The 13,450-nt window shown below is 36.7% G+C and overlaps 1 protein-coding gene across 1 annotated transcript in view; it reads left to right on the forward strand.

Annotated features, from left to right (window-relative positions):
• The window catches only part of SPATA17 (spermatogenesis associated 17), a 267,125-nt gene that overhangs the window by 159,337 nt on the left and 94,338 nt on the right, over positions 1-13,450 (forward strand). Inside the window, exon 7 of the mRNA XM_004461695.4 lies at positions 8,608-8,811. Within this exon, the coding sequence (XP_004461752.2) occupies positions 8,608-8,811 (204 nt within the window). The remainder of the gene's footprint in view (positions 1-8,607; positions 8,812-13,450) is intronic.

Below are 13,450 nucleotides of genomic sequence, written 5' to 3' on the forward strand. Positions count from 1 at the left end.
CAGATGTTTTCAATGGCATCTAGGATACTGAATCCTTTCCTGAAGGTTTTCCATTTTACTTTGCTCAGATCCTTCAGAGGAATCATTATCTGTAGCAACTATAACCTTACAAAATATATGTCTTAAAAAGCAAGACTTGAAAATCAAAATTACTCCTTGATTTGTGGGCTACAAAATGCATGTTGGGTTAGCAGGCATGAAAACAACATTCATCTCATTACCCATCTCTACCAGAGCACTTAGATGACCAGGTACATTGTCAATGAGCAGTAGATCTCAACAGTGGGCTTAAAATACTCAATAAAAAATGTTATAGGGAAACGGACTTGGCCCAGTGGTTAGGGCGTCCGTCTACCACATGGGAGGTCCACGGTTCAAACCCAGGGCCTCCTTGACCCGTGTGGAGCTGGCCCATGCACAGTGCTGATGCGCGCAAGGAGTGCCGTGCCACGCAGGGGTGTTCCCCGCGTAGGGGAGCCCCACGCGCAAGGAGTGCGCCCCATAAGGAGAGCCGCCCAGAGCGAAAGAAAGTGCAGCCTGCCCAGGAATGGTGCTGCCCACACTTCCCATGCCGCTGACGACAACAGAAGTGGACAAAGAAACAAGACGCAGCAAACAGACATGGAGAACAGACAACCGGGGGAGGGGGGGGAATTAAATAAATAAATAAATCTTTAAAAAAAAAAAAAAGGTATAAACAGATGTGCTGTCATCCAGACTTCATTTGTTTCATTTACATAGCACAGGCAGAGTAGATTTAGCATCATTCTTAAGGGCCCTAGGATATTTGAATGGTAAATGAGCAGTCAATTCAACATAAAGTCACCAGCTGCATTAGCTCCTAACAAGAGAGTCAGCTTGTCCTTTGAAGCTTTGAAGCCAGGCACTGACTTCTCCTCTCTATCTATGAAAGTCCTAGATGGCATTTTCTTCCAATAGAAAGCTGTTTTATGTACATTGAAAATCTGTTGTTTAGCGTATCCACCTTCAGCTATTATCTTAGCTCTATCTTCTGGATAGCTTGCTGCAGCTTCTACATCAGCACTTGCTGCTTTCCCTTGCAGCTTAATGCTATGGAGATGGCTTCTTTCCTTAAAGCTCATGAACCAACATCTGCTAGCTTCAAACTTTTATTCTGAAGCTTCCTTACCTCTCTCAGCCTTCACAAGAATTAAATAGAGTTAGGGATTAGGCTTTGGCTTGGTGGAATGTTGTGGCTGGTTTGATCTTCTATCCAGACTCCTAAAAGTTTCTCCCTGTGGGCAGTAAAGCTATTTCGATTTCTTATCATTCATGAGTTCACTGGAGTAGCACTTTTCATTTCCTTGAAGAACTTTTCCTTTGCCTTCACAACTTGGCTAACTGTTTGGCATGAAGGGCCTAGCTTTCAACCTATCTCATCTTTTGACATGCATCCTCACTAAGTTTAATCATTTCTAGCTTATGATTTAAAGTCAGAGACGTTAGATTCTGTCTTTCACTTGAATGCTTAGAGACCATTATAGAGTTATTCATTGGACTAATTTCAATATTTTTGTGTCTCAGAGAAGAGGGAGGCTCAAGGAGAGGGAAAGAGAGGGTACAGCCAGTTGGCAGAGCAGTCAGAACACACACAACATTTATCGATGATGGTCATTGTCTTATATGGGTGCAGTTCATGGCATCCCTTAAATTATAATAGCAACATCAAGATCACAGATCACAAATCACAACAGATATAATAATGATGAAAAAGTTTGAAATATTGAGAGAATTACCAAAATGTAACAAAGAGATACAAAGTGAGCACCTGCTGTTGGAAAAAATTGCACTGTACACTTGTTCAATGCAGGGTTGCCACAAACTTTCAATTTCCAAAAGATGTAATATCCACAAAGCACAATAAAGTAAAGCACAGTAAATTGAGGAATGCCTGTAATTTAGAATGTTTTTGGAGTCAAGAAGGACTTTCTAAAGAAGGGATGTTTAAGGTGAAATCTAAGGGTAAGTATGACTTGTCCAGGCAAATCAGCAGGGGGAAAGGCATTTTTGGTGAGGCTGAGACATGTAAGAGCCTGCTATCATTTGAGGAAGTGAATGGGAGCCAGTGTGACTGGAAAATTGAGTGACAAGGAAAGTGTCTCAAAATGAGATTGAAACAGTAAAAGACGGCCTTGTTAAGAATTTGTTAGTTTTTCTTAGGTGCTGTGAAAAGCTGATAACAGGTTTTAAGTAAAGGACTAAAACGATTATTTATTTTTAAATATTACTCTGGCTGCCCTTTGGATAGGGGTTCACAGGAGTCTAAAGCAGAGCAGTTGAAGAGAGACCATATGTAAGTATGAAGTGCTTTGGTTAAGATAATATGGTTGTTTAGACAAGGGTAGTGGCTATGGATAGAACAGAAGATAATGGATTCAAGATGTATTTTGGAGGTGGAATCACTAGAACTTGATGATTGTTTGGATTTAAGAAATGGGGGAAGATCAGTCATCATCAGAAATGATTCCGTTTCTTGATTCCATTTTCTTTGATGAAGAAGACTGAAGAGGAAATCTAAGAATTCAATTTAGGACATGCTGAGTTTTGGATGCTTGTGACACAGCAAAATGGAAATGTTTGTTATGTATTTGGATATACAAGCTTAAGGTTTTTAATAGAAATATGAACTGGAGATATAAATTTTGGAGTCATTGGTATCAAGTTAATAATAAATCCATGTGGTTCAGTGAGAATTATCTATGGGTTAGATTGTAGAGGGGGAAACAAAGACCCACAACCAAGCATTTAGTATTCCACATCAGAGGCTATGTGCAGAAGGATTATCTAAAAATTGAGCAAACAGAAGTAGCCAGAAAGGAAATGAAACACACAAGAGGCTAAGGTAGGAGTAGAGGAAATGGATGCTGAAAGGATTAAGATTAGAATTGAAGACTGCCTATTGGATTTGGCATTATGGAAGCAATCGGTTTCCTTAGCAGGAATATTTTGGGGACTATTGTAGGGCTTAAATAGATTAAAACATTAGAAGTATCCAGGAAGTGAGAAAATGGGGGTAACTCCTTCAAGAAATTTGACTAGGAAGAGAATAGAGAGAGATAAAGTCACTCCTGGGAGATGGGATATAACCTGCATGTTTGAGTGTAGTCAAGAATGATTAATAGAGAGAGAGCCTAAAGGTGGAGGAGGGAGAGGGCATAAAAGATGGAGTGACATCCTTGAGAAGGTGAAGTGGATAGATCCCAGTCGTGTGAGGAGGGGCTTCCCCTGGGTGAGGGGAGGGAGAAAGAAGAGTATGGTGCCCGTGCAGGTAAGTTTGGTGATTTGATGTTGAAGGATGGGGGAAGGTCTCTATTGTATCTTTTATTTTTTCTTAATAAATTAGTAAAGCCATTGGCTAAGAAAGTTAGGAGAGAGAGAGCATGAAAGGTTGGATGAAGAGGGAGGAGTGTGATGTAGTTGTTGCAGAGAAAGAGAAAACTTATTAGAGAGACACAATAATTGGGTAGAGCTGTAATTGAGTGCCCATCAGACAGCAGTCTACCTGATACTATGATTTGTCTCCAGCAATTAACAAATATATGAGTGCAAATGTGGAAAAATGGACAGTTTGGTCCATCTGGAGTTTTTTTTTTTCTTTAAAGTGGTTGATGTGGAAAAAGAAAGCACCAAGAGGGAGTTGAGTGTTTTTTACAGAGAGTAATTATAGTCTTTGACCAGACTCTAGGTTGGATAGAGACACAGATGAGAAGAGGATAGGGCTGCTGGATAGTGAGGAAGCACTGTGAACAGTGGGTTGGAGGCCTTAAAGAGGTCAACAACTTAAAACCTAGAGGAAAGGGGCAAGTTCTCTGGAGGAATACTAGGGCATTAGTGATTTCAAAGATGACACAGTTTCTCGTGGTGACAGGGTACAGCACCATTCTACTCCAGGTGCGGTCTGCAGCCTAAAGGCCTTGGCAGGACCTGGAACCTTGTGAGCTGCAGAATCTTAGACCCCATGTCAACTGCTGAATTAGAATCTGCACTTTAACAAGATTCTAGGGTGATTTGTATGCCCACTAAAGTTTGAAAAGCACTGAAATAAGTGCGACAATGGGAGTGAATCTTTGAATTGGAGAAGTAATGATTATTTGAAATCAGGTGGTGAAGGAACCAAGAACCAGAGTACTGTATGGTTCATCCACACAGTTCCTTAAAGCCACTTTTTTAGACCTTCTAGGCAATACATTTAATGGGACCCCACTCTCGTACTTGACTCAAAACATCTAAAAGTTTTGAAAGAGAAATCATTTGTAGTCAGAAATAGTTTCTGGTTTTTTCAAGTCTTCCTTTATATAGATAAGTTTTATACCAAATATATTATTTGTGAATTCCTAGTGTTTCCATGACATTCTTCTTCCTTCTGTGGGGCACTGTATCTGAGGGTTAACCTCACTATTGTCTGAAATCCATGTGAGAGCAAACTGCTGTAGCTGAGAAATGACTCTGTTTCTTTTTAGTTCTCAGCAAGAGTAATGGAATGTAGAATATCTTACTAAACGCTGGACTGTGACAGTGTGTTAACACTCTGACTATCTCCTAACAGCAGGGCAATTATTTGCTGAGTGGGATTTTTATAAATCCCCTGGCACTAGGATGTCCTGGTAATTATGATGAAGTGCATTGGTCAGTGTTGATTCAGCAGTCCCTACCCTAGCAAATATTTCATTCACAGTTCTCTGTCCCACTTTTACTTTTCTAGCTATTAGAGGTCTTTACGATTCTTCTGTACTTGCTTAGTAGCTTACTTTTTAAAGGCAATTTTGATTAAAACCTAGAACCAAAACATTGTAGGCAGCCCTCTTTTTAAAGCACTTCTCTCATGGTATTCAGAAATTTTGTTTGAAGAGACAAGAAAATAAATGTTTAATTTTGTTCCTTTTTGTGGCAATCGGTGATTTCTGTTTACTGTGTAATTTTTATTTCGTAAAATACATCGAATTCTCTCACTTTCCGTGTATACTTACTAGGTCTTCCTTAATCTGGAATAAGCAGTTACTTTGAAATCATGAGAAATTAGTATTTTTCATATGGTAATGTATGAAATTGAAACATTAGTAATTATAATTTGGGAACTATCAAGTGCATGCAACCCTGTTTCAAATTCTTCCTGTTACACATAAATTTGTTTTAAAGGTAAACCCTAATAACACAGAGAGAATGCAATGCGACTATAGCTTCCCCTTGGCAATTACAAAGAAAAGGTCAGTGTGCAAGTAGAAAATGACTGTAAAAAAACATTCTTTTGGAATAAAAAAATAGACACTTCAAGTGCCCATTTATGTTAAAAGTTCTTTACCATACTATACTTAGGTATAAGAATAAAAACTGAGAAGAAAAAAGGCAACTGATAGACTGTTAATAATATGGAATGGTTCAAAATACTAATGTAATGCTAAGGGTGCCTGGGTGGCAAATGGTACATTTGCTCGTTGCTCAACCTAACATAATTAATATTCTAGGTCATGCTTAAGTTCCATGATAGAGGGTCTGAAGGGGGAAACTCAAGAAAAATATATATTTATTATATAACTCATTGCCTTTTCTTCCCCCTTTTGACAAGTCAGAATCATAGACTTTAAAAAAAAATCAGTGCTTTCACACCTCATTTGCCGTATTCACCACTGGGCCACCAGTCAGCAGCAGGGCTGATGCGGGGAGGTCAGTAAGAAGCTATTAGCAGAGTCCTCTCCTGAGATTTCCTGGGTCTTATTGAGTTGGATGTTAGCATGACAGTACTGCAAATAACTCAGTTGTAGGCTTTTTTTTTTTTTTAAACAGTTAGCACAGATTTCCCCAAAGTGTTGGTCACTCTAGAAAATTATTGCTGAAAATGAAGTCCCAGAAAGCTAGCTTGGCAGCAGCCTTCTAAGTTGAGAAAAATTGTGAAAACTGAAAAATATGTCATCGTCTCTTAGGGTTAACTTTGTCTTTTGTGACTCATAATCATATGTTAAAAAGTCAACAACGAACTGTTCCTAGGTGCTTATAATTGTGAAATATGACCATTGAAATAATAGTAAATAAGATTGTTTTATTTACTTAAAAATAATAATTATATGACTACTAAATCAATATAAATAATTCAAGTACCTGCTTGCTGTAGAGATTGAGGGAGGGCTGGACCGTTTCCATTGACACAAGTTAGCCAGTGTATTAAATTAATTTCTAAAATATTGACACCTTGAAGATTTTAAATGGTACATTTTAAATTCAATTAAAATGTATTTTCTATCTATATTTGATTTAAATTGCAACAAGAATACACATGAGGAGGTCTCCATATAGGTTGCAAAATATAATGTAAGAAAGCTATCATGTCTACTGACCTATTTGCATTTCCCATCTAGCAAATGTATACATGTGCATGCAAATATGGAAGTAGATCAAAGCAGTTATTCAGGTGGTAGATATTTTTAAATGATAAATTTTAATCTATTTAAATAATATGTATTTCACCATTTTCATCTGTGAGGTTGTAGAAATTTTACTAAAAACTGGCAAACTTCAGTTAATTAGATCATCACTTGTCAGGATGATATTGTCATATCTCTTTCTTTGACTGCTGATTTAATTATATTTTATGTCAGAGTAGTCTTTTTAATGTAATATTTATTGTTTTTTCTCACTACAATTGATACATGCTCCTCTTAGAAAATCACCTTAAAATCATCGTAAAAGTACCATCTACTTAAGAAATACTATCCACTGAAAGTTCTTATAAATATATATGTATATATTTTTTCTCTTATTAATTTTCATTTAAATTGTCTTTATATCCACCTTGTTCTAAGTTTTGAGAAAGAGAATGTTAGCAAGACATTAAAAATGGTTTACATAACTGTCTTCACATTTTTCAACACTTTTTTTTATCTTATATCAATTATACAGGGAAAAAAATCTCAAAAAAGAGCCTGTTCAAAAATATTTAAAATATGTAAATGTGTTTACATTAACCCATTTACATCTAACAAAATTCAGTCCCCAGTTATAAAATAGAAAACGTTGTCAGTGGTGACTGCAGGGGCTCTATGATAATTTAGTTCTAAGCACAATGTGTTTGAAAGTAAATCAAAACTAATGTGTTAAGATAAAAAAAAGAATATAATATGTAAAATTCTTTGAAAGCAGTCAGTAAGATTTTTGAAATAAACCTATTACTAAGACGTTTATGTGACTTTTGAAAACAAGAGTAAAATAGAGACTTTCATGTTATTCTAGATAAGCATTTAGCATTCATTTATTGAGGGCCTACTATGTGCCAGATGCTCTGCTGAGCCCTGGGAAACCAAAAATATGTAAGACGGAGTGTCTGTGCTCTGGCTGTTTTGTGTGAAGAAGACTGACACACAGAAAGATGTTTATGGAACAGGGGGATGGGTACTGTGATAGAGATATCCTCAGACTGTTAAAGAAGCATTAGGGATAGGATGCCAAATTAGGCATTAGATAGCAGTATAACACTTGTTGAAGTAATGTTAGGCTGGAAAAATAAAATTTTCTAGGACTGTTTTTCAAAGACAGCTATCCTAATTAATCTTAACCTTTGGAACTGCTTCTACCCTGAGATAAATATAGCAACCAGGAATGTTTATGGATATGATGGTGGTAGAAGAGAAAAAACATGCTTTTAGGAAGAGCAGATAGGTTTAATGGGTACATTCTTTACTTTAGTCCAGAGGGCCAACAGAACAACCACATAATTCATGCTATCCTTTAAATTATAAGCTTTCTGCTATCATTTAAAAATATCACTTTTCCATATGTCTGTGTCTGTGTGCATAGAGTATTAAAATAAGGTTCTGTACAACTTGTATACTCCAAAACCATTATATTTTCAGAAAACGAAACTGAATGTGGTATTTTACGGACATAAATTTCTTGACCTACTATGGTATGGCAGGCTGTGCAGGTCTTGACTCTCTTTGATGCATGGGGTGTGCCAGTGTCAACGATGGACCATTAGTGAGACAAATGTTGGTATAGCACCCAGCCACATAAATACAACTCATTAAATACAGAGCTCTTTGAATAATACATAACATAGCAGTTTGATTATTATTTTAAACTACACAAATTAAAATAACTACCATTAGGGTGTGTAATGGATAATCATTCAATCAATCAACTGTTTTTTGAATACATACTTTATACCTGAAACTGGTTCAGGCATTGTATTTTTGAGTTTGTGTGAGTGAATTTATGACTTGTAGATATGGTAAATTATCTATTATATGTGGTTGGAATACAAGATGGATGGTTTAAGGCCCTTCTATTATTATTATTTTTTCTTAAAAACAGTTATATAAAATACGCCATGTGTGGTGGAAAGAAACTATAGCTCACTTATTGTTAACATGTCTAGTCTTCAACCCTAAAAGATTCTGGCATTGTTGGTCTGGAGTGGAGAGAGAGAATGAATATTTTGTCAGATGTTCTTAGATGAATCTCAAGCCCCCTTCTGATTAAGAATCAGAACTGTAGTTTAAAATATTCCCTAAACATATGAAGGTTTCATTGCTCAACTCTTACCTTCCTTTTCTTATGAAAATTCAAGACAAAAATAAAAGTCTTTCTCTTCTTTAGCTTCCAGGTATATACAATTCGCCATTCAGCAAAGAGCCTGATCCATGGGAGCTGCGCTTACAGAAGGCAAAGCCTTTAACGCACCGCAGGCCTAAGGCTCGGCAGAAGCACTCCATCAGCCTTCACAGCTGGCTGGCTTGCACGAGCACACGCTCCTTTCCTCGGTCCGAAGTTCTGCCACCCATTAATAGGAAGCAATGCCAGGTACTAATTAGTTCTATGTAAGAGTTGTCAATTATTCTTCCTATTTTTTTTTTAATATTGTTATTTTGTTTTGTCTTTGTGACAAGAGAGGAAGATTATTTTTCTAGATTCTCAATTTAAATAATAAACGTAACATATTCTTCTGAAATGGGGTGGCAAGCAGCGTGGAGTGAGCAAGCCATCAAAAGAGAGCTGGTAGGAAAAATTTCAGTTAATTTGGGAGCATATCTTCAGTTTGATTTCATTATTCTTTTTAAATATGAGGTTTATCAATAGTGTAATAAAACCATGTCAAATTTCCCTAAAGACAAATGTAACATTTATTTTGTTATGAATAACTGAAATTTTGCCATTTCAAAATTATGCACATTACCATTTCATTTTATTAGTGCAACTAATGGCTTTATAAAACATCACTAGAGTGTGCAATTCAATTCATCAGTTTTTCTATAAAGAAAGTAACTAATATCTTTATGTCATGTGCAGTAAGCTTTCATTGTTGTGAAGTTATCAGATATAACATTGTACATTTGAAGATTTAATAATCCACATTTCATGCTATATTCATTGATATAGCTATAGGTACTACAGAGTAATTTTGCATGCAACTTCTTAGGAAATATGATAAGTGTATACAAAAAATTCAGAGCTATAAACTTCCTGGAGGTCGTTTGAATCAAGCTACCACACTGTACAATATTCATAGCATTACTCACTAAATATGTAACATTATTTTGTAGGGGTTTATAATATTTTAGTAATAGTTTAACGTTAGCCTTACAACTTTGCTTTTATTATGTGTTCATAATATGGCTTCTTTTATACTTGTTTCTGTTTATTCTTTATCACTATTATTGTACTTTTCTCAGTACAATCGTTTTTATTCCTTCATATGGCTTTCCCCCCTCTGTATCTTTCTATGAGTTACAACCCAACTCCTGAGGGGCACAAGTTGGTGGGGCCACAAGACCAAAGAGCACACCAGGAGAGAATCGGACAGAAGCTGTATTGGGACTTATGAACCAGAGAGATTCTTTGACGGCGGCCATTCAAAGAATGAATGAAGATAGCGCACCCCGCTAAGAGATGAGAAAAGGAGGGTGATATATAAGGGGTTTCAGAACAAGGACATTCCATAGGGATGAGAACTGAGCTCCTGCTGGGGTCGCGTGAAGGGTATGCGTGGGGAGTGGTGATGTTGTCACTAGGCTCGTAGGAGAGACGTTTGCCAAGGACGTTAACTGCTTTGGGAAGATGATAATTTACGATACCGTCTGTGAATTCTGTCCCCTCTGGAGAGGGTTGTTAACCTTTAACTTATGTCTAGAACATGCAGGCAGCTATGTGCTGAAGACTTGGGGGGGCCTAGGTTCCCATACTATGTATGTATATGCATATATACAGATACATATTTAATATGTAGACAGTATGTATATGGAAGATACCTAGAGACATATAGACGATATGTATGGATGATGTATATGAAAAATATATGTGCACAAATGGTACATATCCATATGGAAGATATATATTTGTAAATACGGTGTATATATGAAAGCATATGAATATATATTTACATGAAGAAATTTTATGTACATATGTAGGGAAAATATATTTAAATGTATAATATAAATGTATGGATGATTTTTTATGTATGTATGTTTACACACACAAATTCTCATGAATTACATTTACCTAGCATACCAGAAAATAATGATCTCTGCTAATATTTTCCCTTCCCTTCCCTTCCCTTCCCTTCCCTTCCCTTCCCTTCCCTTCCCTTCCCTTCCCTTCCCTTCCCTTCCCTTCCCTTCCCTTCCCTTCCCTTCCCTTCCCTTCCCTTCCCTTCCCTTCCCTTCCCTGCACTTCCCTTCCCTTCCCTTCCCTTCCCTTCCCTTCCCTTCCCTTTTTCCCCTTCCCTTCCCTGCACTTCCCTGCCCCTCCCTGCCCTTCCCTGCCCTTTCTTTTCTCTTCTTTCTCTTCTTTCTTCTTTCCTCATTCTATAGTCATCCTCTTCCTCTCCCACCCCTGCCATATCTTCCCCACTTTTTCTCCTTCTTTCTCTTACTCTTCATTCCCATTTTCCTTTTTCCACCTTTCCTTCTCACCTGTTTCTCTTTTTTCCTGCTTCCTTTCTTCCATTTTTTTCCTTCCTTCATTCTTTTCTTCTTTCCTTTATTTTTTTCATAGAATGTGATTGTTTTATATTGTGGTTTAATTTCACTCAGCCACATTTCTTATTTAATACCTAAGAATAAAAAGGTAGACACATCTTTGGGTATACTTAAAATTATATGTGCTATAGTCCAAATGATATGCTCTGACTAGTCTCTCTATATTTGTTACATGAGTATCTTAAATGTGTGGGACAATAAATTCATTATTATTTAAGCTTTGAGAAAAGCTTAAAAATAGAAGATGACTATAAAGTAATATGTATAAAGAACATGGATTGTTAAAAATATAGCAGAACATAAATATATTTTACTCTCATAACTAGGCCTTGGGCTGAGACAAACATTGAGAAGCTAAAGCAAAGACTCTAAGAAGACCTATAAGTTCAGGTTGACTCCTGGATAATCTAGGCATTCTAGAAATCAATAAAATGAATAAAATGAGCAGAACTGAAGTTTGAAGCTATGTCTAAAAATCTCATCACTTTAGGCATGATTAGTGTAAGTAATCACCTGAGATATAAAAGGCAGGTTATCAATAGAAATACAAATCTATAGGAACTGTGGCATAATAGAAGCTTGAAAGCAGGATTCAAGTTTGCTAAGCAGGGAGAAGATCCATTGGGTTCAAAGGCAAGATGCTAGTTGCCTAAGATATAAATCCATGGATCCACTAATAGGGAGAAGGGCATGCTTGCAGGAGGGTTAGGGGTCACAAAAATTATGGTAAACCTGACAGAAAGGCTAAGTGTATTTTCATTTTATATTTCTCCTCCAGTAGGGCTACTTCTCTTTTGTGTCCTAGTCTCACTGGAACTAGCAAATTCCAGAGAAGTAGTGCGGTAAGCCTGCACATGGATATGTATTATGTCAATACAGTGATACAGATTAGAAGGCAGAACTTGGCCACTGAGAAGACCATTACTCCAAGTGAATGCTGGTCCCTTCAAGGTCATAGCCTGAAGAGGCCACTTGCTTATTGCTTTTTTTTTTTTTTTAAGATTTATTATTATTATTTTATTTATTTCTCTCCCCTACCCCCAGTCTGTTCTCTGTGTCCATTTGCTGCATGTTCTTGTTTTTGTCCTCTTCTGTTGTCAGCGGCATGGGAATCTGTGTTTCTTTTTGCTGCATCTTCTTGTTGTGTCAGCTCTCCGTGTGTGCAGCACCATTCCTGGGCAGGCTGCACTTTCTTTCGTCTGGGTGGCTCTCCTTACAGGGCGCATTCCTTGCACGTGGCAGGGCACTCCTTGCGAGCCTCAGCACTGCATGTGGGCCAGCTCCACACGGGTCGAGGAGACCCGGGGTTTGAACCGCGGACCTCCCATGTGGTAGACGGACGACCTAACCACTGGGCCAAGCCCGCTTCCCTGCTTATTGCTTTGATACAACTATTGATCATACTCTTTCTCAAACTCTTCTTGAAACATGATGATGATGATCATGATGATGACGATGATGATAAGCCAGCGGGTACCATTTCTGAATGTTTACTATGTTTTAAATATAATGTAAAGAGTGTTACATTATCTTACGTATGTTGAGAGCAATTTTGAGATACTTATTTATGCTCATTTTACATAAGGAAACAGGCTGGGAAAGTAATTTGCTCCAAGTTGTGTAATTAACACAAACCCATTTCAAAATTTTAAACCATGGAAAATGCCCAAGTAAAAGAATAAGATTCTGTAAAAACCAAACCAAACAAAAACAGAACACCATTTGATTTCTTAATATTTCTAATAATGCACTCAGAATCATGTTACTGTATCTTTAAAAAGTAAAGTTCCAAAAAAATCCATTAACTACTTTCAAATATAGCAATCCTCCTGTCCAGCTGTGAAAAGTACTAGATGATACTTATTTGCCATTTGTGTTATTTACGGTCCATGACTTTTATGGTAACTGGTTCCTATTATTGGTTTCTATTAATGTAAAACATAAGTGAACATAAATGAGGCGTGAATCATTTCTTTTTATTAGCCCCACAGTCTTCACTCAGTGCTTGCAGTAACTCCAGCTGTGTCTTGTTAGTGATAACCTATTTAAAGAAGAGATCTTTAAGAAAAAAGGAATATGATTAGAAATCTTTGTCCATTTATATCACTTTTCTCCTAGCACAATAATAATGGTGAAAAAAATGAAAACAACATGTAATTAATGGCACAACAAAATCTTGAGCTGCTGCTAATTTTTATTATGTTTAATATGATACTAATTATACAACTGGTAAGTTCTAGTAACTGTTATCAATAACTACTAACTTAAAAGTAAGATATTTCTAAGTCACTACTCGGTGTAACTATGGACATTAAATAGTTGCTTTTGTTATCAGGGTTATTAAAGAATAGAGTTTAGAAATTTAAATAAAGAACACTTTAAATAAATATTTAGCTATTCTGTATTGAGGGTAAGTACCAATTAAATATGAGATTTGGCAATGATCTAAAAGCTTTATTTAATGA

This window comes from Dasypus novemcinctus, chromosome 13 (assembly GCF_030445035.2).
Source record: "Dasypus novemcinctus isolate mDasNov1 chromosome 13, mDasNov1.1.hap2, whole genome shotgun sequence".
Classification (NCBI taxonomy): domain Eukaryota; kingdom Metazoa; phylum Chordata; class Mammalia; order Cingulata; family Dasypodidae; genus Dasypus; species Dasypus novemcinctus.